This window comes from Lottia gigantea (assembly GCF_000327385.1).
Source record: "Lottia gigantea unplaced genomic scaffold LOTGIsca_3, whole genome shotgun sequence".
In the NCBI taxonomy this organism is placed as follows: Eukaryota; Metazoa; Mollusca; class Gastropoda; family Lottiidae; genus Lottia; species Lottia gigantea.
In genome coordinates, this window is record NW_008708986.1 from 75,024 (window position 1) to 102,804 (window position 27,781).

The 27,781-nt window shown below is 31.5% G+C and overlaps 4 protein-coding genes across 4 annotated transcripts; 2 read left to right on the forward strand and 2 right to left on the reverse strand.

The window, feature by feature from the left end:
* The first annotated feature begins 1,820 nt into the window (after window positions 1-1,820).
* LOTGIDRAFT_228476 (hypothetical protein) lies at window positions 1,821-4,903 on the forward strand. Its single transcript, XM_009057045.1, has 6 exons — window positions 1,821-1,837; window positions 2,203-2,355; window positions 2,499-2,569; window positions 2,776-2,849; window positions 2,979-3,124; window positions 3,435-4,903. Exons 1-6 carry the CDS (start codon window positions 1,826-1,828, stop codon window positions 3,567-3,569), a joined length of 591 nt encoding a protein of 196 aa, XP_009055293.1. The 5' UTR covers window positions 1,821-1,825; the 3' UTR covers window positions 3,570-4,903.
* A 518-nt stretch (window positions 4,904-5,421) lies between these two features.
* LOTGIDRAFT_228477 (hypothetical protein) lies at window positions 5,422-11,495 on the reverse strand (the record flags this gene model as incomplete). The annotated part of the gene is made up of 6 exons (XM_009057046.1): window positions 10,437-11,495; window positions 8,431-8,916; window positions 6,428-8,207; window positions 5,957-6,121; window positions 5,671-5,753; window positions 5,422-5,524 (listed from the first exon to the last, which is right to left on the reverse strand). The coding sequence occupies exons 2-6, from the start codon at window positions 8,913-8,915 to the stop codon at window positions 5,422-5,424; spliced, it is 2,616 nt and encodes an 871-aa protein (XP_009055294.1). The 5' UTR covers window position 8,916; window positions 10,437-11,495.
* A 3,806-nt stretch (window positions 11,496-15,301) lies between these two features.
* Window positions 15,302-22,384, reverse strand: LOTGIDRAFT_182052 (hypothetical protein). Its single transcript, XM_009057047.1, has 13 exons — window positions 22,054-22,384; window positions 21,406-21,573; window positions 21,020-21,197; window positions 20,241-20,318; window positions 19,941-20,064; window positions 19,493-19,626; window positions 19,085-19,219; window positions 18,383-18,521; window positions 17,764-17,887; window positions 17,312-17,410; window positions 16,882-16,996; window positions 16,562-16,677; window positions 15,302-16,110 (listed from the first exon to the last, which is right to left on the reverse strand). Exons 2-13 carry the CDS (start codon window positions 21,451-21,453, stop codon window positions 16,069-16,071), a joined length of 1,332 nt encoding a protein of 443 aa, XP_009055295.1. The 5' UTR covers window positions 21,454-21,573; window positions 22,054-22,384; the 3' UTR covers window positions 15,302-16,068.
* Window positions 22,385-22,666: 282 nt separating this feature from the next.
* On the forward strand, window positions 22,667-24,401 carry LOTGIDRAFT_182053 (hypothetical protein; the record flags this gene model as incomplete). Its single annotated transcript, XM_009057048.1, has 4 exons — window positions 22,667-22,946; window positions 23,433-23,639; window positions 23,766-23,914; window positions 24,141-24,401. Coding segments are annotated over exons 1-4 (759 nt in total), but the record flags the coding sequence as incomplete, so codon positions are not given.
* Between the last annotated feature and the right edge of the window lie 3,380 nt (window positions 24,402-27,781).

The window sequence follows — 27,781 nt, forward strand, 5'->3', positions numbered from 1 at the left end:
GGTACACCAAGTGTTGTTTCCATTGTATCCATCAAAGTATTTAATCCATCACCTAAATAGAACCAATAACTTTCCTTACTTCCCATTTATCATGATAGCATTCCTTACAATACTTATCATTGCAGTAAGGCTTCAATTTAGCATCATTATAGTTAAAACTTCAAGTTAGCATCATTATAGTTAAAGCTTCAATTTGGTATCATTACAGGAAGATTCAATAATATGAATAATATTTCCTTTGTTTTTATTGTTAGATAAAGATGAAATCAGATTAGGTAACTTTTAAAATTCTACAGGTTACCTGAGAAAGAGGATGAACTACACAGGGCTTTAGAGCACTTGTCATAACTTCCTACATGGGTAGTACGTACTTCAATACTTACCTACTTGATGTGTAAAAGTTGAAACAGAGTGAGTAGCAGTCTTTAATAAGGAGGAACCCCATCCTCCCCAACCCCAGCCACCTGAAGACTTAACACAAGACAGAATTTGTTAAAATGAGGCTCAAAATGGCAGCATTATGTTATGATGGCTAGACCCTACACAGACACAAACTAGTCATTGAGGCAAATTTCATTAAATTGACACAATACAGTGGAGAGACGAATATTGACACAAACATATTAAGAGCAAGTACTGTTACCTGTTCTTCTGTGTTTGTTGAAGTTTCACTTTCCTCAACAGTTGGATCTTTATCAACAGTTCTAGTAATAGTTTCCATTCCTGGGGATTCTGTGACTATTTTAGTTGCATTTTCAACATTAGTATTGTCTGATTTTTCTGGAGTTGAAGATTTTGAATCACTTATGGGTGGTTTACACTCCGAGTCTGTTTTAGCTTTAGCGTTAGCAGGTGATGTAGAATCACTCTTGGCATTTGATGATAATTCTGAGGCTTGAGTGTCACTTTCTGGTAAAGATTTATTAACAGGTCTTTCCTTTTCTGATACACATACTTCTTCTGTTGATTTAGTATCCGATGTGGTTTTGGGAGGTTGTTTTTTAAGTTCGTGTGAAGAATTCTTTCCACCTCCTCCTTTTTTCTTCTTTTTATTTTTACCCTTCGTTTCAGGTTTACTGGCAGCTTGAGCTTTCTGGGGTACTGGCTTATTATCATTTTTATTGGATCGTTTTAAAGGAACTGATGCTGTGGCTTGGGGAGCCTCCCCCTCATCAGCACTAGCAAATGCAGCATCATCATCAGAGTCTGACATCTTTGATTTAAAATTCTAAAAAATAACATAAGAATTAAAAATCGATGTTGGTTATGTCGAGGTAGAAGTAGGAAATAAGAGTGCTGCACACATACAGACATATAGTTCCAAACTGGCTTATTCTTAGTCGGTTCTAATAACAGCAGGTAAGTAGGACGTAAAACTCCATTTGGTATTTACTTAGTCTATTTATAAAGATTGTCAGGCACTTGAAATTGTACAAGTGTTGTTTACTTGCACATTGGTTTTATATTAATTAATTAACAGTTGTTAAACGGTTTCAGGTCGATTGGAACTTTCTAATGAACAATTTTGATCAAAATTAAAAATATGTTTACTTCGTCTTCCACGTACTATGTTTTTGTTGACATTTATGGCGCATGCGTATTGATTTGATTGCACTTTGCTAATGTGAAAGAAAATATTTTACAATTTTTGTCAAATACGATTACATCTCTAAAATGATGTGCTATTAATGGCAATAACAAAACATTATGATTTCAATCTGGGGATTCAATTCTAATTTGATTCGCTGCGTGCCTTAACAATTACATATACCTATAGAGTTTAATACGTTTATGCTGTAGGTAACTACTACCAAACTAAACCAAGATGGCGTACGAGGTAAATAAATAAATTTAATGAAGAAATTTACTTTTGACTTAATGTGCTTGTGATATATTTGATCGAGTAGCTGGAGAGGTCAGTTGAAGGTACAAGCATATAGGCTTATTAATACAGGCCTATTATTCTACTCGGCAGTGGATATTTACCACGTCAGTTTTTAATGCAGTAATGCATGAGCAAGAGGTGGTTTCCCCCTTTTCAGAAATATGCTTGAATCCTGACTGAAATTGTTACTGCATAGCAGACCTTGACCTGTTAAATGGAACAGGGGTCTGATAATAGCTGATAACATAGAAAAATGAGCAAAAAAAAATCAAGATCAAAAGATAACTGGAGTAATTAAATTGAATTTTTTTTCACAGAAAACCCCCTCAGATCATAGAAAGAAGTGGGATTTAGATGAATATGAAAAGCTTGCCAAAGAAAGATTGGAAGAGGAGTTGGCTAAAGAGCTGGGAACCTCTGATAAAGAAATACCAGTCAAGAGAGAGCTCCTTCAACCTCGTGATTACAAGGTATTTATGCTTTCATTTTTTACAAATGAAACTTATGTATGTCTTTAAATTCAAATACACTAACAGGTAAATTAACATTCCATTTATTGCTTTAAATCTTCTCATGAATCGACATTTAGCTACTTTTCTCTCTTTGTTTTTAGGTAGATTTAGATTCGAAACTAGGAAAATCTCAGGTTATAACAAAAACAACTCCAGCGTTCCAACAAGGAGGGTAAGTTTGTTTTTATGCCATCACTGCTTTCAATTTCAGTACCGTATATGATTAGCCAAGCTCCTGAAGAACTTACCTAACATTTCAATTACCAGTTCGGTTTATAAGCTTATAGGTTTACAATCAATTTGATTGTGTGGTCTAAGACAAGTATATCTCTTTTAAACAAAACCTAAATCATATGCGATATGCACTTGTATTTTCAGATATTTTTGCAATGTATGTGATTGTGTAGTCAAAGACAGCATTAATTTCCTAGACCACATAAATGGCAAAAAACGTAAGTAATCTTAAATTTAAATGAAATTTTGACTTTTTTTTTAGAATTTTCTATTTGATGAAAAACTGTCTTATAGAATGGAAAATTGAACTGTTGGAAATGAGAAGTAATTTATTTAATCCAATTTAGATCAAAGAAATTTGGGAATGTCCATGAAGATCGAGAGATCTTCTTTGGATCAAGTCAAGAAAAGGTTTGAGATGAATAAAAAGAAGAAAGAAGAAAAAAGTAAAGAATATGATTTTGAAGAACGAATGAAAGAACTCAAAGAGGAGGTAGTTAAATATGTTATTGCATAATTATTAGAGATTTTCTACTAGAGGAACAGTGAGTTAAGACACATGGTTACCAATTTTAGACCTGTCAAACTTGACCAATTTTTTTATTTTTGAAGTAAATTTAAAGTCGTTCTTTATATCTAACAAGTTTAACGTTGTTAGTCTTCAATTCTCCAGGTAAGACAGATGAGGAAGATCATGGATAAAGCAAACTTTATTCCAGATGTAGTAACATGGTTACAGTAGCATCATCATTATCTTCACAAAGTGTTCCACATGAACTGTATGGTTTATCATTATTTTATAGGAGGAAAAACAGAAAGCATACAAGAAAGAAAAAAGGAAAGAAAGAAAAAGAAAAGCTGATACAGACTTAGAAGAAGGGGATCAAGATATGGCAGCATTAATGGGATTTTCAGGTTTTGGAGGTTCCAAGAAATAACTGTCAATAAACTAATCAACAATAAATAATATCAATCCCGAAAACTGTTGAAAGACTTGATTAAGGTGGACTTATTGGTGAAGATCAGAAAGTAACAGTATTATTCAGATGAGTGAATGGCAATGTCAACTGCCAGTTGAATATATAAAATATCTGTGATTGGAATTCAATTCAATACAAATAGGTCAAATAGTGTCTGAAGATTTGCGTTAATGTTAATCTGGCAGTCTGTGCTGTAGCATTTCTTAACACTGAACTCAATGCTACTATATGTAATATAAATTAGAACTCTTTTGGTACCAGTACTTCTTTTCGTATTTTTTTTTTTTTTTGCACAAAAGTGTCTGAAATGTAACTTCATATTGTCCGAGATAATTGAATATGGTGTATATGAATATTTTACCTTTTGTGGAAATTTATGATATTTCTTCTATGAAGAATATTAATTATTGCAAAAAATATTATTGTCGCATTGTTTCTTCTCATTTGTGGACATGAGTTATCAAGGTTCAAGATTAGTATACGTAAGAATTTAGGAACATTGTACCAATTGTACCATTCTGATATTATGTTCGACATCTGTGACTCCACTATGTAACACCATTCAACCCAAATTGTGTTTTCAATAGGATCACAAACAATCATAAAATGGAATATTGAACATAAAATGGTGAATTAAATGGATTTTGATTTTTTTTCAGAAATAGGTATCATACTGTGAAAAATTTGTTAAACTTAGATCAAATTTCACTGCTACATGAACTACAAAAATGTTTTAAGTAGAAGAGATTCATTTATAAGGTACCCTTTCAATTTCACAAAATGTTCAGAACCATAAATTGTTTTATGAAAATCCTTTTAATTTTCCTTGAAATTTTAAAATGATAATCATTTACAATTTTAACACCAATCTTCAAATAATATTTCTTACACAACAATGACTAGAATACTTATCACCAGTAATTGAAATAAAACAAAAAAATATAATCGAAATAAATGATTGGTTATTGGCACAGAAGAAGACAGACTTATATTGAGTTCATTACTACATAAAATTATTAAAAAAAAGACTTATTTATGCATATTCTGTGACAAATCTTACATAAAAATGAACATTGTTTGACTATCATCTTTATGACCACTTGATGAAAATAAGCTAATGAAGTGCATTGTAACTGAATTTCAGAAGATCACAAGCATGTGGTAATTTCTCTTTCCTGTAATAGATTTTGTTTTTGTACTCTTTTTAACAGCTTTAATTTACCACATGATCAATTATACAGGTCAACCATTTATATTTTTATGGTTTAATTGCCAACAAACAGATTTTAATATGAACCATAAACAAAAAATAACAAAATATTCAAACAAAACAAAATAAGGTTTACTTTTCAATATTTCACTGAAATATGATTTTTGCTGAACATTATTATGCAGTTTATCTTCTGCTTAATGAAATAAACAAACCATGCAAATTAGTATTACAATCAAAACAGAACATTTAACCAACCAAAAGAAATTTAAAGTGGTTTTACGTGGAAAGTATAGACATGTAGTTTTATTTTTCTTTCTTGAAAATGGTAAATATTTAATGAGTAACAATTTAATAACAGTAAAGGGATATATATTATGACTTTTAATTATTACATATTTAAAAATGAACATTTTTTTTTAATTTAAAATTCTTGAATTAAAAAAAATAATTTAACAATTTCAACCGTTAATGCCCTTTTAACTTTTAACAAACAACTCAACAAATAAATAAAGTAACAGAAATGTAACAACAAAAATTTAAAGGAAGATATCTTCTTCATGGAATAAAACATCAAAATTACTGATTCCAGCCTGTTGATTACTCGCTACGAATCTGTGAAAGATAAGTTAATGTTTGGTGTCGACAGCCTAATATAGTGCACAAATCAGAAACAGTTGTTCGAGCCCAATAATAATATTGCCTGTAAGGAAGCAATATTTCAATATTCATATATTCTTGACATGTATCAATAGAAATATATCTTAGAAAATTAGTGGAATCAACACAATTTGCATAACAATTTTATTAGAATTAGATGTAAAGAGAATAATTTCTTTTAATACATACCTTCTTTCTTTACTTTTCTTGAACTTTTTATTTGGTGGAGAAATCTCATCAAACATTTCACAAATTTCACCTCTTGGAATAACCTAACATATAAAAGAAAAACTCATTAACTATCATTTTTTTTTATTAAACTTTGTGGCAATAGAAATAAGCTTTTTTAATTGACCCACATTTAGAAAATTTTGAGTGAATACCTAGATTACATAATTACTATTTTGAGCTCCTTTTATATCATTCCTTTTAGAGGAATTTATTATTAAATGTGAAAAGATTCTGCCATTCTTACCTTGTTGTTGACATCATGAAATTCAGGAGGTTCCTCATCTTGCAGTTCTTCAGTTTCACTCCCTTTTCCCTTTTTAACTCTACTTGGTTGTTTTCTCCCTTTTAATATGTTTTTCTTTCCAGGTTTGTCGACTAGTTTGTGTTCTACTTCTGATAAACTTGAAAGCTGAAAAATATGCTATCTCTTAAATACTCAACAAAATTTGAATAAATATGGTAATTTCTATTGCTAACAAGTAGCCTGAAAGGTATTAATGTAATGTAACAAATACGGATAAAACCCAGGCCCCGTATTCTTGAAACGATCTCGGCGCTAGGATGTCCTAGGTTCTTATCTTCTAACATTGATTCTAGGACATCTAGCGCTAAGATCATTTCGAGAATACATGACCTGGATAGGCTACTTGCATAGCTATGGTAAGTTCATATCTGTCTCAGTATGTACCAGATGTAAAAATTGCAGAAAACTTACTTCTGACACTCCAGATAAAGTTGGTGATAAAATTTTTGGAGATTCCTCAACATCCATTGGTTCATCATCTGCATCTAAAATGTTACTCTCTTCATCTTCAACACTGGATTGGGATCCAATCTGACGTAAACTTGACAGTATCTTCTGTAGGGTATTATTACCATTGGAACAGCTTAGCTGATCCTCAACATACTCAGTATCATCATCATAGCATGATGAAAAGGAATCTGGCTTTCCCAACTTAAAAGAACATGTGAAGGATTTCAGCCCAAACAATGATGTATCTTCTTTTTCATCCAGATTCTCACTTGAATTGTTATTGATGTCCACAAAGTCTTGCTTGACCTCTGTAACAGGTTCATCAAAATCCTCCAGGATTATGTCAATATCTTCAAATTCATTATCAATAATGTTATTGTTATTCTTCAGATTTTCTTTCTCTTTTGTTTTCTTAGAATTGGATTTTTGAGGTGTTGATATCATGGTTTTAATCGTGTCCAAAGCTTTTCCTGTTAATTCATTTTTATCTTGTAATTTTTCTGTTACAAGTTTTTTCAAATCGTAACCAATTCCACTTTTGAAATCATCTTTTTGGTTGTTTTTCATTTTGTTTTCACAATGTTGAAAAGCTGGAAACTCAGAAATCAGTTTATCTTGGTTTTTGATGCATTCTTCTTTAGATATCAATTCAATATCATACTCATCAAATAAACCAGGCAGCACTTTAGTCTTCATCTTCTTCTTGCTGGTGATATTGCCCAAATCATCAAAATCTCCACTTTCCCTTAAGATGCTATTTTCATAGACTGGTTTCTTATTTCTGGTTTTTCTCTTAGCTGTTCTACGACACCCCAATTCTTCATCACCAGCTGTTTTATTGTCATCCTTCTTATTATCTTTTCTACCAGTTTTCTTTGTTCTATTTGATTTTTTTACATGTTCTGTTTCCATTTCTTTCATCTGATTGACATTTGGAACTTGACAAGCCTTCAAATTTTCTTTTACTAGCTTTTTACCATCCAATACAAGTTTTTGCCCATCTTGGTAGTAAGGATCACCCAATACAAGAAGCTGCTTTTCTTCTTGGTGGTTCAGATCACCAGTAATCAATTTTGCTAGGTTTGTATTCCCCCTTTCTTTATGAAGGCCAAACATTTTTGGACTGATTCCTTTTTCAAAACTTGGAATTTCAACAACATTTTCTTCTTGTGATGTATTTCGTTTACGTGGTCTAAGGGTGCGTTTTGATTGACTTGGTGTAGTCAAACCATTCTTTAGTGGTTTTGGTGCCTTTGATGCTTTTGGTGTGCTGGATGCAGTGGTACAAATTTCTGAAGAAGCATCAGAAGAGTTTGGTACAATTTGATCAGTGTTTTTACAAGTTTGAGAGACTGGTTTGGAGATAGGGGTTCTGGGATTTGATTCCTCTGTTTGCTGGGTATCATCTTCATCATTCTCATGATGATAATGAAGAAGATTATCATCATCACTATCACTATAATCTTCTCTATCTATTTCATTGCTTTCATCCTCATCACCACCATCATCAAAATCACATGTATAAGACTGAACTTCTGACTGTCTATCTTCATCAATCTCAAAATCGTGTTTTAGATTTTTAGGTTGAATATACTCCATGGAGTTACTTTCATTACCAGTTTTGAAATCATCTGTAAACCTGTTAGCTATTGCTAATTTCCTGCCCTGCTTGTTAATAGGGGTAAAGGTAACTTTAGCTGGAGTTCTACCCTCTTGTCTGGACTTCTCTAGTGACACAGATCTGAAAAATATAATGCCCATTAAGTAATTGAAACCCAAAGGTTTATAAAGCAATAATATTGATTACTGAGTACCAGTATAGATCTTTTGTTTTATACGACACAATGCAGCAGCAGAGCTCATACATAGTACAGTAATTTCAAAGAAAATTTTCATGCAAGTTTACATAAAAGTACATGCACACCAATTTCAATTCCTTATCTTAAAACTTAAGATATAATCACCTTTCTGTATTTTTAAGTATCCCAGTCTTCAGGTGAGGTGTTCTATCATAAACTTCAGGAACATCTTTGACAGGGTTAACAACACCAGAGTAGGTCTTGGATTCAGCCAATTTCTGCTTGTTTGTATCCAGCCAATCAGCTACAGATTTTTGTTTCAGAGTCTTAGACAGTATCAAGTTTGCTATTTTTGGATTTTCTTCACAAAAGAGTGGTTTATTAGGTGTAGATTTTTTCAGTTCCTGGTCTTCAGCTTTAACCTTTTTCTTTATTCCAGTATTTACTTTGCTGGGTGTGACACAAACTTTTGGGATAGCAAAATTCTTCTTTTCCTTCTTGGCTAATTTTTTCCATTGATCTCTCAGTCGACAATTAATCTGATCTGCTGTCAAGAAAGGATATTTTGAAGTCATCTTTGGTCGATTTTCCTGATAAAATACTGTGTAACTTGCCACATTTTGAGTGGTGTAGTTCTTTTGGGTTTTCATCCTGAAAGGAAATAATAAATTGCTGATAAAATGCAGCATGGAGGTCAGAATGCCAAAGCTTTACTATGGGAAGCAGGCCTGTGGCCATTACAACCCAATATGCCACACATTTACATGGGCAAAAGAGACTGATTTCAGCTTCAATTGAGAATTTGTTCAAATTTTGCAGGGGTTTAAATATATTTCCACATTCCAGGGGGGCGTGGGGGGAACTGCCCGCCCTGCGATCCCTAGTTATTGGCCTGTTGGGAAGACCTTTTTATCAGTTTCATACATAAAAATAAACCTTTCAATCATCAAGTTAAGACTGAGGTGGACAAAAATATTATAAATGTATCTAACATTTACAGTTTGATCAGATTACCTTAGAAATCACTTTATTAATATATACTAGACTAGGCATAAAGACTATGTAAATGAGTAGAACCCATAGAGTTGTATGGTTGAACCCAAACTACTAAATGTAGTTGTGTGACTGTAATCCTTGAATGTGGAACCTATAACATACAACAAATGTCCATCTCTATCTCCATTTTTTAAACGCCCACATTATAATAATAATTGTCGTTGCCCCTATCCGTCCTTCCTCAATTGGCAGTTGTCATCTGATTTAAATGAAATTTGGTGTGGTCATTTATAATGATGAGACCTTGGTTAAGTTTGAATTTGACAATTTTTTTATCAACAGAATTTGAGTTGTTACCCTCAACTTAAAAATGCATCAAAATTTGTTGGCTAGATTTGAACGCAATAGAGGTGACAGTTTATGTCAGAATTTTATTAAATAATGTACATTTGTTTAAATCAACAATATCTTGCACAAATAGATTTTGGTATGATTTGACACAGACTGGAGAATGCCCTAAATACACTGATAATTTATCAGGAAAGTGGGCGTATCTTGCAAGGCAACCATTTGTTTTATTACGCTACAACCCGAATATGATTAAGTGATTTCCATTGATTCTCCAACACAATTTCATTACAAGACAAGCATGCATGCAAGACCAAGCATGCATGCAAGAAAGGCAAAAATAAAACTTAAAGTTAGAAGAAATATTATCATTAGTACAGCCAAAGCCAAACCAAGGGATTATCAGTGGTGGAGCGAGGTTTACGTCTGAGGGGGGCGAAATATGCCCTAATTTCTAAACTAATTTCCCCACTGTAACTGGGGAAAGCCACTGAGGATTACTTTCGTGAATAAAAGTCATCCTTGCTTTTTTACTTTACTCTTTTAGATCTAATTACATAATCTAATATCAATGACCCCGTAAACATAAAACTACAGGCTACTTCATTCAAGGATTCAAAATTCAACAGGCATGTTTTGCATTCAATTTTACAAAGATGACCACATTTAAAAATGTTTTCATAGTTAGCATGATGTCGGACTTGTTGACAGAGTACTCAATATTAAAGTCGGCATGAATTTTAAGACTTGATAATCGAACTCAAACAAGTGCGCGAAAATAGAAATCATCGAGGTACAATTGAAATCATCAGATTAACAATTTATACCTGTTTCATGTGACAGTCAGTTATAATTATTGTCAGACTTTTGAAATAAAATTGGTATGTTTCTTCTAGTAATGAGTTGCTAGCAGAGATGTTGATCGAATCATAACTGTAAATTTGGAAATAGAACCCAATCTTGGCTGAGACTATATGACATTTACGAGATCCCGTTATTTCTCGAAATTCACGAGATCGTGACGCCATTGCAGTTGCTAGAAAACATTGTCGGCAAGCTGAACGCTTTTCTTTTCTGAAATGAGTGATAGTGAAAAACGTGTGTAAACGGTACTTTCGTTAAGATGGATGATAGGGGATTAGATGAATTTAAAGGCGAAGTAGACTTTGATTTTTTTGACGATGACAGTGATGGTGAAAATAAACCCAAAAAAGATGCCGTAGTTGGGAAACCACCTGCTGCAAGGAAATCTCCCAAGCCACCTACTCCGTCAAAACTACCAGATCCTGACCTTTCTTTAGATTTAAAAACATCAGAAAAGAAGGATGATCAGACTGATAGTGACAGTTATAGCAGTTACACTTCAGATTCATCTGTGTCAGACACTGACAGTAATTCAGATAGTGGAGATGACAGACATGGAAAACGCTATGAGTCAAAAACAAAACAAAGTGCAGACTCTGTGAAAAAAAATAATAAAAATGATATGAATTCGAGAAGTGCCTCATCCAGTGAAGAATCATTCTCTGAATCAGAAAGTGATTCTGAGAGTTTCTCGAAAGTAAGCTCCGTTCAAACATCAAGTGACATCAAGAAGAGAAAACAAAATGATTCCAAAAAGTCTCAAAGTGAAAGAGATAGTGCAAGTGCCTATTCAGACTCTAATTCGGATGTTGAATCTGAATCGAAACCAGTGCATGTTTCCTCTGGTTCCAAAAGCAGAGAAAGACCAATGACATCCAAAAATTCATGTAGGAACCAGAATACAGATGCATGGACAAATGGGTTGGACAGATCACAAAAGAAAAGGGATGTAGAAAGACCTAGTGATAAAAAGTCAAGGAAAGGAAGATCTAAGAAAGAAAAATATTCTGACTCAGAGAGTGAAATAACTGACGTTTCACCTCTGAATTCAGCGCCAAATAGTCCAAGAGAAAAGAAAAGGAATAAGAAAAATGCATCGCACAATAAAAGCAATGGATGTGCAGGTTCTAATGAGGAATCTTTCAATGAGGCAGAAAGATTAGATCTCAATATTTTAGTAGATGCTGTGTCAGAATTGGATAAAGATAAAAGAATCAAAGCCAATACACGCAGGGTTATGTTTGCACCACCTAAAGCAGGTGATAAAAGAGAAAATTATTCTTATAGCAACGAGAGAGCAAATATGATTGAAAAAGAAAATCGTAGACTTTTAAATGAAATTTTACAGCATGTTGAAATGCGTGATAAACCACCACAACATATGAGATGTACAAAACCTGTGATACGAAGATTGACACCTTCAGCTATCAATAGAGAAAGAGAACAGCGTAAAATAGAAAGTGAAAATTTGGTAAGTAACAGGTACAAAGTAAAAAAATTTGAAACACGTTTAGAAAATACAAAGGAATACACTTCTTTAATAACAAGATACATAACATCACATGTAAATTGTGTTGAAATGTTATGAACTTAATTATTAAGAATTGTATTAGAATACCATTATAATATATTCCCTTGCAATTTTTGTTATATAATATATATGCATTCAGTATATTATTATGCATATACTCTTATGACGGATAAGATATGGATATGTTTTGATAATCCTAAATCATACATGGCATTTAAACCCTTTTTATACGCCCACACGTAAGATGGGTGTATATTGTAATCACCCCGTCGGTTCGTCCGTTCACATTTGGCTCGTGCTCACTCTACAGGCTACAGTTCTTTATGGATTCTTTTGATTTTTATTTTGTGTGTCAATGTCATTATGAAGATGATCCCTATTGATTTTCGTGATGATCGGATAATTTTTCACCGAAATATCGTGTCTGACTTGACGTTTTTCTCTATTAGCTATATTGTGCAACTCGTGCTCACTCTACAGGCTACAATTTTTTACAGATTCTTTTGATTTTTATTTTGTGTGTCAATGTCATTATGAAGATGATCCCTATTGATTTTCGTGATGATCGGATAATTTTTCACCGAAATATCGTGTCTGACTTGACGTTTTTCTCTATTAGCTATATTGTGCAACTCGTGCTCACTCTACAAGCTACAATTTTTTACAGATTCTTTTGATTTTTATTTTGTATGTCTATGTCGTTATGAAGATGATCCCTATTGATTTTCATGATGGTCTATCGATTTTCATGATCGGATAATTTTTCACCGAAATATCGTGTCTGACCTGACGTTTTACTCTATTAGCTATATTGTGCAACCCTGTGTCACTAAAGACTGTTTAATCATTTCTGACAGCTGCCAGTGGGCGTATGTTACCTTGCCTGGCAAGCTATCTTTTTCTTCATGATTATTAAGCTATAGTGTCAGTTCATGGTGAGGTTATTTGCCACACATGCATAACATTGGACAACCAAATTAAGTTATTCCTTGATTTATTTACAATACTTATTCAACAATATGATGCTTTATGAAAATTTATTGTGATAGATTGCTCTCAGGATATCAACAATGAGTCTGTACTTGTTCATAGGAGCAAATTGTTGCTGAGAGATTTTCATTAAAACCCATAAGAAAATTAATGGTTTCAGATAATTTCTTTGACTAATGCAATATTTGAAACTTGAAACATTGAAAATTCTTAGAATAAATTCCATTGTATATTATTGGTTGCTATAGTCATACCTGTACTGTTTTATTATAATGAGTTGTTTTGATATTTGTAATGAATACCTATATATATATATATACACACACACACACACACCAGTACTATAGATTAATTAGTTTCTTAACTGAATGTGGGAACATGAATACGATTCTGGGTAATGATTATTGATTATCTGGATTGATAAGTGTTTAGGAAACTAACAACCATTAATCATCATTAGTAACTATGTAGGCTTATAATCAGCCATAATTACTTAAATAAAGAATTTATTGGAATTGTTAAAAGAATACACTGTAGTTTTCTTGAGAAAAAAGGTGCCTATGACAATTCTTTTTTAAAGTCAACTTTAAAGGGATCACATTAGCAGTTGCCTAATAAAATGTAATCTTCAGTTTATACTGTTGAACCACTTTTCACAATGAAAATCTAACAGCCCAGTTTACCAGTGAAGAATAAGTAAAATTTGCCCCCTTTCTGTTTCAGGCATTTTTAAGAAGATTAAAGAATATTAAACCTACAAAGGGCATGTCTAAGGCAGAACATGAAAGAGAATATGAAAAGACAATGTTATATGGTGTTCCTATATCAATGGCTCATGGCACCCGACCTAAATCTCGTTCTAGTACACCCTGGGATGAAATGTCAATGACATCAAGTTCTAGAATGGGATCTAGAACGAGAAGTTTAACAAGTGTTCATAGTGCTGCCTCCTCTACCCAGTCTACGTTTAGGCGTCCAACAAGTGCCAAGAGAAGTCAACGTCCAGATTGGAATGAAAGATGGTAGATTCAATATACATGTATTAATTTATCTTGTTTAATTGTTAATATCATTAGCTATATTGGGGAATACAGTCCAGCAATGACTTGTAATATACCTTCAATTTTAATAGAGCTTTATTATGTAGTTAAGAGATTATTAAAACAATTCACGTGTCACCTTGTCTTTGATTTTAAATATGCATGCAAATGTAGAAACTCTACACTTTTAAACAACTTTACTTTTATAGTAAATATTCTAAGCTGGAGATTACCTACTAAGCTTATTATTATAGTTTATATATACCAGTAGTACTTAATCTCTAAATGATTTGTGTTATTCAATAGATGAATAGTAAATACTGATCATAAAACTAGATATACAACATAAATAGAATGTGTTTATTGTATTATAATATGCATTGGTTTTTATTTACAATGTGTCATGATAAATAGAAATCTAGTACAAATCTCCAAGGTAGAATAGTCCCAAATCTTTTTTTTTTTTTTAACCTTTTTTCCTGAAATCCATATTACGAAATGCAAGAGGACATGAATACCAGCTGGATGCTTTTAGTGGTTGCTTACTAATTGAATTGCTTATTTTACATGCTCTTGCTATTTTAAATTAAAATTATTAAAGTTAGAGGATATATGCAGATGTTCTTTCTTGTATAATTACATTGTTGATTATTTGTTTTATACCAGGTTTGTAAAGTTTTTATTTATATTTTCCCAATCACTACCTCAATCTATATTGAAACAATAAGTTTCAAAGCTATTCCCTATTCTCTAACAACTCTCATTTTTACAAGCGTGTAAAGGCAGTCTCATAATCTCATTGGCTATAATGCTCTACTTTGGTTTTCGCTATTTCAATATTTAGACACAGATTCTGCATGACATGTGATTAGTTGAAATTAATGCAACAGTATGCGAATTCGGTATAAACCATTTAAGATTATAATGGAGACAGATCCAAAATAATAGGGAAACAAATTTATATCATTTAATTTTTTTCTCAAATGGTGAAAATGACAAAGCTGGACTAGATCATGATACATTTGAGAATATTTTATTTTCTTTCATGTAAGATATTGGGTTTATGAAAAGAGGTATTGGGTTTATTTTACGTCTTATCAAATTTATGTGTTAGTGTTTTATTTATTTCACAGATTCATGTATGTGTCTTTACAATGTTAACTGACAACTGTGTCTTGTTACCTGCTATTTCAATACTCCAAACTATATATTTTGTTCACCATAATTTTATTTTATTTTGAGAATAAAACCACATTCATATATATTGAACCACATATAGAGTTATTGGTGTGTTGAGTGGTTTTAATTAAAGATCAACTGTCAAAAAAGAGTAAACTCTATATGATGCTCTTCTCGTCCAAAAAGTTAAATTCTCAATTGAAATATCAGTTTATTTGTGGAGGAAGTGTATCATGATATAATTGAAATTGACTCATCTTGTCAATTGTCAGTGTTTACAAAATCTAAATATAAGTTTTGTGGTGCCAGAAATATAGTATATTTGATTGGTTGCTATAACTGAATTTAAAGTTAGTGATCGACCAAACAGAATTCTTGAGAACTAAAATTATTGATAAACTGGCTTCTAAGATTTTTTGAAATAACATACAATTAACTACTGTTTAAGAAAAACCTGTTTATTGTTATCAGATAGTTTGTAGAATTCTACTTTGTGCCTCTATTTGTAACATTGTCTCAACATTCTATGATTCATTTTTTATTGTTAAAAAAAAATAAATATACAGAGTAAATACCAGTGTTATTCAAATAAAAAAAATCTTACACATTGAATATATTTTGTTTCTTTTCAGCCAAACATAAATTACACAAAATGCTTTGTATGTGGTCATTGAGAGTACTATAGAATGATCATTATTAGAGTTTTGGGTTTAATATGAAAAGACAGTTTTCTCTCCCAATAAGGCATAAGATATGAAGAGCCATTGGTTTAATTTTATGAGCAAGGGAGACGTGAATAGCACAGATTGTTTAAATTAAATGATGGTTCCACCAAACATTATATATGTGTCCATTTTATTTTTTCTCTATCAACCAGGAAGAATCATTTCCTAAATCCTGAAATTTAATTGACAACAGTTAAGCATCATTCTGATCAAAAGAATTGTCCATTTTTTTTTTCAATACAAATTTGCTTGGACATTAGATTTAAATGCCAATATTTTACATTTTATTAGGTAGATATCAGCTACTTAATAAGCAAACATATTCATATTTCAATAGTGCTTTCTTTAAGGATTATAAATATAAGTTGCCAAATGAGCAGTCATGCAAGCTCACCCTGCTAGAATTTGCTCCCCATGAAATATAGTAAGAAATTTTCAAAAAATGAGCTAGAGTATATACATTTTGGTCCAATACAATATTTCTGGTGGGATCTGCATTTTGGAATCTCATACCCAACAGTTGTTTTCACATCAAGTTAGTATGCCCCCTATTTGTACCCCCAGTTCCTTTAGGCTGGCAACGTTGCAACACCACTGCCTGCAAGGAATGACACTTTACACACCTTGATAGAAATATTAACAGATTTTAAATCTTCTCTAGCCGTGTCACATTTCTTTAATAATGGTGAAAATACTTCTTTTCTTCTCTTCTTTTCTAATTTCTTATTTTCTAGAGGCTCTGATACAAATATACAAAATAATTGTGAACAATCACAGACCAGAATCTGAATTCTTCAAAATCTGTAGACAACCAACCAAATCCTTATAAAGGTACTGACCAATAGTGTTATTCATTCCTTATCATAGAAATATCCAGTGAAATGCTTGGTAAGCATAATCTTAAACGTTGATTGACTATATTTTCAATAATATAATACATTACCTGTGAATATTTGTGCAGGAGGGTCCAGACAAAACTTTCTTACAGTAAGTCGTAGATCAACCAAATTGTCCATAGCTTTATTTAATAATAACATATCACCACCTTTACTGGATGACTGGAAATAAAATTTTAAGTGCATTCTTGCAGCTACAGTTTAAAGGGTTAATGGTCAAGAGCTTGACTGGTTCTGAATGGAGGTTAACTTTAATTTAAGGCCTCATGCACAAAGACTTCGGTTAAGACTAGATGAAGTTGGAAGCAATGTAATTTCATTTTTGCTACAACACATTTAAAATATAAAATCCAATATAAGAACTGTTCATCTTAAGAAAAGAGCTTTAGGAAAATATGGGCAAGGTCACTGCTAAGTTGTTTAGATTCATGAAAAGGTTGCACGCATTTGTACAAATGAAACTTTTAAAAACATTACCATTTGATTTGCTAGATCAAAACCCAACTTTGTTAAAGTTGATTTAATAAATAAACTAGCAGCTGCCACTGTTGCTGGACATCTTATATGATCATCTTCCTAAAAAATAATTATAAAATTACATAGTCACGACTCACATTGCAGTTCTTTAACTGGATATCAATTTAGATTTGGAAATCTAAGATTGAGTAAGAATTAAACGCCATGACGTATACAGGGATGCTTTACTTCAATTTCAATTGTGTTAGGGTCTTTAACAATGTCAATATTACTCAATCAATGTTCATCAATAACCTCTTTCAGTGATGCAAGTCATTGAAATGGCAAAAAAACTTATTTTAGAATCATTTTGAACTAGATATAACTGTAATCCCTCATGGTTAAGAGGATAAGTCTCTTTTAATGTTAAAAAACATAACTTGTCAAGGTATCATGTTTAAACTGTTGCCTACCTGTTCTATTTTAGACAGGGAAGAATTCAAGAACTTCACTAACTCAAACATATCATCAAAAGCTTTAGTAGTATCAAAATCATTGGCTAAATGCTTTTTAAAAGACACTCTGCAATCATTTATTCTAAAATAATAAAATAAAAACCGATAAACCATGCAAATGTTTGCCAGTTGCAAACTATAATCATATAATAAGTGAAAAAGATAGCTTGCCAGGCAAGGTAACATATGCCCACTAACAGCTATCAGAAATGATAACAAAGTCTGTTGTGACTTAATAATGAATTTTCAAATAATCTTAAGTAAAGAACAATAATTCCGAAACCATTCATACAATTATTACCAATTTAGAACATGACTGAAATCTTCAAGATAAGATAAAAACTGTACCTCTATCGTGCCTACAAGCCAAATTGGACACGTTTTGTTAAGTCGAGGGCAATAACTCCAAATAAAGCTCATCCGATTATTACCAATTTCGAACTTGACCAAGATATCGTCAATAAATGCATGCTGTAGTCTTTATCGTGCATAAAAGAAATGTGGGAGGACAGACAAGGGCGACGGCAATATACGTCCACATTTCCAAAACCAGCTTTCAAAGATGTTTTATGAATACCTTTTTTGTAACTGGACCTCATCAATGCTCTTACAATGAAGTTGACCTTTGACATAAATATCACATAGATTTAAACAATTCAATATCTGGTTCAAATTAGTGGAAGTTTTAGTCATGACATCTTCACTATATTCTAAATCTGAAAAACATTCAACATAATGTCCATATATTTAAAACCTTTAATAAACTTAAAGTGATACTACGTCTTAGAATGAACATACAATTTAAGTTCTGGAAAAGGTCAATATTAGTCTATATTCATCAGTTAGCTTACCTGGTGTCATAAAGTTACAACAGAATCCCTATAAAATCTGGAAAATTGGAAAATTCATAAAAATTATCTTGATCTTGATATTAAGCATTTTTCAATAGTTAAATGCATATTTATGGATAATTACTAAGTTTTTTGGATTCATCCGATTATATTAGAATCCTGTTATGTTATTTATGACACCAGGTATATCTACTGGCTCATATTTGCCAAGTTTAAAATTCTTAAATTTTATGTTAATTCTAAGACGTAGTATCACTTTAAAGTAAAATTTTTTTACTTATGTGTTGCCTTAGAAACTCATAACCACTTTCATTATTCACAACTATACGTAAATGGTAATCACTATGGTGTGTGGGCACCTTAAAATTAAACTTACTATGAAAATACCAGTTAGGGTTGGTAGTACTTTTCATGTGTGTAAAACTTACAATGTCTGTATGCGGTCAGTAAACACATCATTCTGAACTGATCTGCTGTATAATTCTCTAGTAAGTCAGAAATACCAACAACATTCTTCAAAGATTTAGACATTTTGTTTTCATCTCCTTTTAAATGTAGATATCCTGAAAAAAAGTGCGTGGACTTCCTATAATGGATGCCACACTAGTAAATATAGCCATCAAATAGTAAGAAGTGTTATACCTTAGAAGCAATACCCACTTTCACAATCACTATTAAACTGGAATTTATTCAAACTTTTTACATTTCTGATAACTCTGAAAATTTCTATGGAGAATCTAGCATCTGATTTTCCAGTCTGAAAAGGGTTATAAATTACCAGGTATCATCAGGTCATAGGACTCTGATAAAACTAATAAATTAGAATTACAGCCTACCTGTGTGAATCCAATAATTGACCCATTGATGACAATTATAATGCGCCTGTGATTGTGCAATTTCATTTTCATGATGGGGAAATTTTAGATCTACTCCTCCTGAATGAACATCAAAATTTGAACCAAAAATACCACTGAAAAAAGAAAAAGTAAATTCTTAACATAATTATAGAACACTTTCACCTAATACAATATTCAAGAATTTGATATTTTTCCCTTTAAAATATTGCCCTCAAATGGCCGGTTACATATTTTATTTAATCACTATTATATTTAATTTTTTTTTTGTCTGTTACAAATCATTATAAGTGAAATGAGCTATAATCAATCATAGTATGGTATACTTTTTCTAGAAAAAGTTCAGAACATCAAATCGTATAATTATTTTGTTTTCATTCTAGCCATATGCCTCGCAAACAGTGGGAATGTAAGTCTTGATCTATCATACCTTGCCATGGCAGAACATTCAATATGCCAACCAGGCCTGCCTTTACCCCATGGACTTTCCCAAAATGGTTCATCCAATTTAGCACCTTTCCATAAAGCAAAATCACTTGAATGCTTTTTAAAACCTGAAATAGTGCACAATCTTTACAATACTTCCAAAGTTATTCATATAAAATTTACTGTTCAAATGTGAATTTCGAATGATAATCAAAATCAAAATCTTACAATCATCACAAAATATTTTTTAGATGTTATCGACATCATGGAAAACAGAATCAACTGAAAAAAGTATCAATCTAACCTTTATAGTCTTCATCTTTAACATATGGCCGAAAATAACCGTAGCGTCCATACTTTATCACATCAAAATATACACTTCCTACAATAATTCAGACGCGGATAAAATGGACAGAGTGGACTATTATATCCATCACTTTCACTCTGATTGTGGTAATAAAAATAGACAATGTCAAACAGTAGAGCACGATGAGAGATATATTGTCAGAAATGTGGAATTTTTAGCTGTCAAGGAATCTTGAACAAATATGTACCGTATGTATCTGAACATTAAAAAAATTAATATGCAGCAAAAAAATTCAGTAGCTGTTTATCAAGTGAAAAAAATTTTTAAAAAAAAGGAGATAAATATGCATCAAAATTTAAATATCTGTAGGCCTGCCTGCATTATGGTTTTTAAAAGAGTATAGAGTGTTTTCGTTATAAACAAAAGTAAGAATCAACTTTGACAGCCGAGAATTCATAAATAAATAGATGCAAACATGTGATAGTCACATGACTTTGTGTAGAAGACGTCCAAGTGGCATACAACTTTCCTACATTTCATCAATTTTTTTGGAAATTTTGAATTATTTTTATAAAAATAATTGCATAAATCCGTTAATCTGCCAGGGCTCGATTCCAGTATACTGACAAGAAAGCTGACTATTTGTTTAAAATATTCAACTTGAAAGTGATGACATCAGTTACATACTAAGTGTTTACTGGCTACTGAAAATTCATCCATCGAAACAGATATCCTTCAAATTAGGCACAACACGATATAGGAAAATCAATATTTACCATCATCTGTAGGATATGTCAGATCTTTTTGTTGTATAGTTTGGATATACTGAATTATTTGTGGGATGTGATCAGAGACTCTGGTAATATAGCTTGGTGATAAAATATTCAATTTGTTCATATCCTGTAAAAACTCCACTTCATATTTCTTGGCTATTTCTGTAAAGGGTTTTTCATCCTGGAATTAAATCACTACAAACTATTTTTTTAATTAAATTAATGAAATTGATGGACAGAAAAAATGGCCATTATTTGCAAAGGATTGATGCAAATAATTCTCTGTTGGAATAAAAATCAGACCTTATTCCACAACTTCACTCTTACAAGAGCTTGTTTGACAACAGTTCAACTGTTAAATAGGAAAACTATATATCAACCCAACATACTTTATTAGCTTTATTAATTATCTTATCATCAATATCTGTTAATCCCATGACAAGCTGAACATCAATATCAAATAATTCTCTAATATTCTTCTGATTATATCGAATCTCATATAAGAACTGGCATGTCCAATATGTGCACTATCATACACTGTGGGCCCACACATGTACCTAAAGAAAAACAAATAATTATCTTATAGCTATTAATTAGAATAATTAGAGAATTGGATTTGAAGGTTCAAATTTCGCTGGAGAGCTAAAAAATTATCCGTTTCTGAGACTAAAGTATGATCAGTCAAAGGGATGGCGAACTTGTCCCTGTAATAGAATATCTGCTCAATATATAGCTTATTTGATGTTTCAGTAAGGGTGGTTACCCTTTGAAGTTCAAAAAAAGCAATGTGATAGAGAATTAACTGACTTGAGAAACAACAGGATGTTTGCCTCACAGACAAAAGGCCCTGGTAACGGCCCTGTAATAATTTTCAGAATAATATGATGTTATGTTGTGTTCACTATCATATCTGGTTGTGCCAAATGAAAAATGGCTTTTGATTAGACCCATGCCATGCCTTCTCACTGAAACTGATCCAGTTTTTTTCATTTAATTCCTTTCTTCTAATTCAATCAATATGGTAAAAGAGAAATTACCATGAGAGTTGATTTTCATTTTTCAAGATTAAAGGGGAGACTTTTTTGGTGAGGCTGTTCCAAACCTTAACACCACTATCAAACCCATTGGGTTCTACCCATTCACTCTGTTTAGCTTTCAGATTTATTGAAGCATCTTTCTTTGAACTTAAGTCTTTAAATTGATAAATCTGACAACTGGACCTCTGGGCATGAAAAAGTGCAGAAATTGTCTTGAATGGAATGCAGTGCCCTTTTCTACAAAATTGACAAAGCATTTCAAAGGTGATTATTTAGAAAGATATAAAAGTTGAAATTTTTTGGCTTCAAGAAGCTTATGAGAGAAGAGTTCAGGGTCAGAGTTCAAGGCCACAAGATGTGGGTCATCAAATAAGAATTAATTTTCTAAACTATCTATGTCATTCCCAGATCGAAACGAAAAATATAAATTTAATCGACTAAAATGATATTTTATCCTTAAGATATTGATTGAAAATATTAGACCTAGAAAGAAATATAAGTTGGATCATAAAAATCAGAATCTAATTCTAATGTGGAGATGTTAATATGGAAAATCTTTTAACACAATATTTCGTTTTCATTGAGAAAGCACCTGTTAATTCCAATATTTTAAGCCGCCATAGTTTACATTTGAACAGCGGTTTGCGAAATGTTTCATGTTTTAGTATTTTATACTTCGATTTTTGCGAATGTTAGTGGATAAATATTGTTGATTTTTGAAGGAAAGAAACTCTTTGATGCTGTGACCAAAATGACTATGCTAAATCAGGCCGCCGTGGAGGCGTTGTGTTCAGCAACATATCTCGAAAACTACCTCGAAACGATGGAGAGCTTACCCGATGATTTACAAAGATGTGTGACAGCTCTGCGGGAACTAGATATTCAATGTAGAGGTAACCTTCTTCGATAAATTGAAGTTTTCAATAATATTAACATAATTATAGACTTCGTTTATAATGGATTGATCCACGATTGTTTTAGTGTTGAAGAAACCATTTGTTTACTCATGATTAAAGGGATTTTTACCCGTAATTTACATTGATAGTCAGACCACAAGACAAATCATTACTGGAACTATCAGCTCCAAAATACTACTGGGAGTCTTAGATTGTGTTTTGGTAGATCAAAAGGCTTACCCATAAAAAAATTAGTATTTGGAGGTACGATTTTGTAGAGGCGAGTCCAAAATATAGGCCAATTTCACAGGTAATTTGTTGGAGAGAACTTAGAGAAATGTGTTTATTTGAAATGTTAAATCCTCAAACCTTATACTTCTATTGACTTGAAAGCATCAGAATACAAATGACATACAGTGGAACATTGTTTTGCATCAGATATACTTAGATGCTGTAATTTATGGATATAATTTTTCATTTCAGATATTTTACAAGAAATGGATCATTTCCACGATACTTACTTAAATCCAGCATCAGAGACAATTGCTAAAAATAAAGCTTTTTTAGGAATTCAGAGGTCATTAATAAAATGTCAAGAAATTGGTGATGAAAAATTACATTATATGTCCAACATAATAGATATAATAGAAAACAGACAGAGACAACTAGATATGGATAGAGAAAATTTGGGTAGGCTAATAATTTTTTAAAATTTTATTTTGCAAACATTAGACTGAGCAATCTATATTGCTTCAAGGTAAAATAAAAATTTTATGATATACATTGTATAATGTTAAATTTGGTTTTCTTTTTTAGATCCTTCAGCTCACAGACCTAGAGAATTAGATAGAGAAGAATACTCAGTAATACGAAAAGAAATAAGAAATAATGATCACGAAAAAATAGAAAAATCAGGACAGAAAAGACAGAGACGTCAGAAAAATAATGATATTGAAGACAAGGTAGTTTTATCTTTTCCCAACTATCATTTTTCCCAAAAACCATCTTTTATATCATACTCTCTTAGTTGGAAGTTTTACTGGCTGTTAACTAAGTGTAAAGTATACAAAATTATTTCACTTGGGGATCTGATACACCTTTATTTTGAATTGGTGCTTATTTAGACCAATATCATATTTAATTTGATTTCATTTTTATCTATTTATAATGTATCATATTGTTTTTTAAAAGGATAATCATATTGGAAAGAAGAAGAAAAAGAGGAAAGTGAAGAAAGAGAGGTCAGATTCCCCTATTGATCCTCCAATAGACCCTGATGAACCACGGTACTGTCTATGTGACCAGGTTTCTTACGGTGAAATGATCGGATGTGACAATGACAAATGTGAAATTGAATGGTTTCATTTCAATTGTGTTAACTTATCTCACAAACCTAAAGGAAAGTGGTACTGTCCTAAGTGTCGTGGAGATAAACCTACAGTTAAAAAACCTGACAAGTAGTAGAGCTCTAGTTTTTATCAACATTGTGTTATTTTACAGAGTAACTTTATTTAATATTTTTACTCTTTCCTTTTTATACAAAATTAAATGGGCACTAGAATTAAGTCATAATTTTGAAACAAATGGATGAGAAAAAAAAAACTATATCAGTGAAGGTTTTACAGAAATAAATTGTTGTGAAATCAAATGTGGCACAGTCAAACAGAGAAAAACATTATGTAACCAAGTGACCCATTTCTATTTTATTTTATCAAATCCACCTGATGTTCTATCAAATCTATTTCAATCAAATGAAATAAAATTGATTTTACATTTTATTTATTTTTGTACATTACTGTCATTTGTATTTCCACTTGCAATATTCTCAAATTTGTTATGTTGAGGGAATAAGTCTTGTCTCCAAATTATATTTTTAATGAAAATTTATCAGATTTATAGTGCTAAGTTACAGATATGACTTATTCCTCAAAATAACCCAATTAGATCAATCAAGAAACCATTATTATTATTATTATTATAGATTTCATTCTTATTGTAGATGTACCATTATCATACTTCATTGTATATATACATGTATCATTAGTAAAAAAAAATATACTGCAGAATTGTTTTGTTTCATTTTCATAACTCAAACATACTCTTACTATTATTTCTGTCAAATATTTTAAAAGAAGATAGACTTCCATTCTGCCTTTTATACGCCCACATCTCTCTGTGTGGACATATATTGTCGGCACCCTTGTCAGTCCTTCAACATTTGCTTGTAAACGCTCTAAAAACTAAAAATTTTTATGGAATCAAATGAAATTTGGTACGTGTATACATATTCATAAAACGAAGATGTAGTTCGAATTTGGTCTATTTTCGAAGCTTAGAAGCAGAGGTATTGCCCTTGCCCCAAAATCTTGAATATGCTATTGCTCTCTTAGTTTTCAACCGATTTTGATGAAACTTAAAATGGATGTTATTGGACCTAAATGGAAAGGTTTGAGAAAGTTTAGTTTACTTCTGATTAAATTAAAGGCTTTTTCAAGACTTAGGCCTCTTACATCAGTTTTGAGGAGTTATCGCCCTTTAACCTCTATACAGTAAGTGCTTCTATCAACATCAATTGCTCGTAAACTCTAAAAACTAGAGCTTTTGAAGGAATTAAATGAAATTCGGTATGTGTATACATATTCATAAAACAAGGATCAAGTTCGAATTTGAGATATTTTCGACTGTTATTCCCCTTGCCCCAAAATCTTGAATATGCTATTACTCTCTTAGTTTTCAATCGATTTTGATGAAACTTAAAATGGATGTTTCATTTTTACCATACGCATGCAGTGGTGGGCGTATAAGGCTGTGGTCTACTATCTTTTTTCTACCATCTATATGTAAAATTTTTGAAAATGCTTACCGTGTCCTTAATGACCTTAATTGATTGAATTATCAAAGCTCATGCTGCAGTATTAATCCATGACATTTTGTTTGTCTCTAAATTTTCCGTTATTCCATCCGAACAGGGCTATATTTTTGGGCGTATGCTTCAGAGTTTGGTTGAAATATTTTAGGTAGTTTCTATTTGAAATGATTGATAGATGAACTAGATAATTCTATCACATCATAAATATCCCCATCTTCAGTATTGATACTCCTGAATATATGTTCAGGTTTGGAAAAGGAAGAGTAAATATTGAAAATAACTACAGAAACACCAAAGATTTATTTCAAATTGAATAGGTTGATTTGAGCAAACCTCCATTATACTAAAAAATAAATTATACAAACATATCACAGACAAAATTATATTTAAAATATTCAATTTTTACTCAAATTCTAAATTTTTAAAAACAAAAAGTGCATCATAGGGGGATCGGGATCAAATAATTTAACTTTTGTATTATTATTGCAATTACCGAGTTTTATACTCTTTGATTCATTATAAATGATTCAAGGGTTAAATGTTGAAAGACTCAAACACTCTTGAAGGATCATTTCTCAAAATCTGTTTTTCAAGATTTGTCTCAAATTGTATTAAATTTCCAGGCAATTTTAATTACAAGAGCTCCAATTTGATTGAAATATAGACATTGCACACAGAAAAAAAGTAAAAATCAAACACTTTACAATGTGAATATTTAAAAATATATATTTTGGTAATTGTGACTAAATTATAATAAAGATAGCTTGCAAAGCAAGTTAACAGATGCCCACTGCCAGCTGTCAGAGATAACAAAATCTTTAATGGCTTAATAATGAATTTTCAAAAACTCTTCAAAATATTTATAAGTCAATGCAAAAACCTGAAATAGTTCATCAAATAATCATCAAATTCAAACATGAATAATGTCTCATTGCTGTACACATGAGGGCAATAACTCTGAAACTGTTCATCCGATTATTTATTTCCAATGTCTTACTTGACAAAGATCTCATCAAAATAAACATGCATATCTTGATTCATCAAGATTGGATAAACACTAGTCTTTATTGTGCCTACAAGCAAAATTTGACACGTTTTTTACTAAGTCATGGGCAATAACTGCAAAACCGTTTATCAGACTTGACCGAGATCTCATCAATATACACATGCATACCAAGTTTCATCAAGATCGGATAAAAACTGTAGCAACAAATGTGAACAGATGGATGGACCAAAGGCAATATAATGTCCACATTTCCATGTGGGCGTATAAAATGTGGTTCATGATACATAAATAGTAAACAAAGTAATATATATAATGAGTTTTAAAGATCTCAACAAAAGGATAGATATAGAAGCTAAAAGAGAACATTTGTGGTGAGAGTTTTCATTTATCTTGCTGAAAATATTTTTCAACTTCTAAAATCAAATTATGCACCATATACCAAATGGTTATACTTTTTAAATATATCATCCCTGATTATCAAAATGTCCAGAAATTCATTATAACAGTATTGAAATTTTAGAATTTCTTTTCTCACCCTATCAAAATGTATCCTTTTATTGATGATAAACCAAAGATAAATTACAGGAATCAGGCAGAAAAAACAAAACAAATTGAAAAATTTTGACACAAGCAAATAAAAAAAATACACATACAAAAATGTGACTATTAAATTAACTCAATGAAAATGGTTTGCATTAAAATTGAGGTCTGATCAGTCAATCACTGGATTTTTTCTAGTTTGAGACAGTTAACAATAAAAATAAATGTCAAAAATTTTGTGTGCTTTAAACTGGAATCACAACCAATATCTTGAAAGAAATTTTCATATCAGAAAAATATCAATTCCGTAAATCGTCTGACTTAAGGGTAGCATAAGTCTTTCAAGCTAAGCTAGACCAGTTTTGTGCTCATTTGAAGTGGTAGAAAATCAAGCACTACTCAAAGCAACTTACTGTC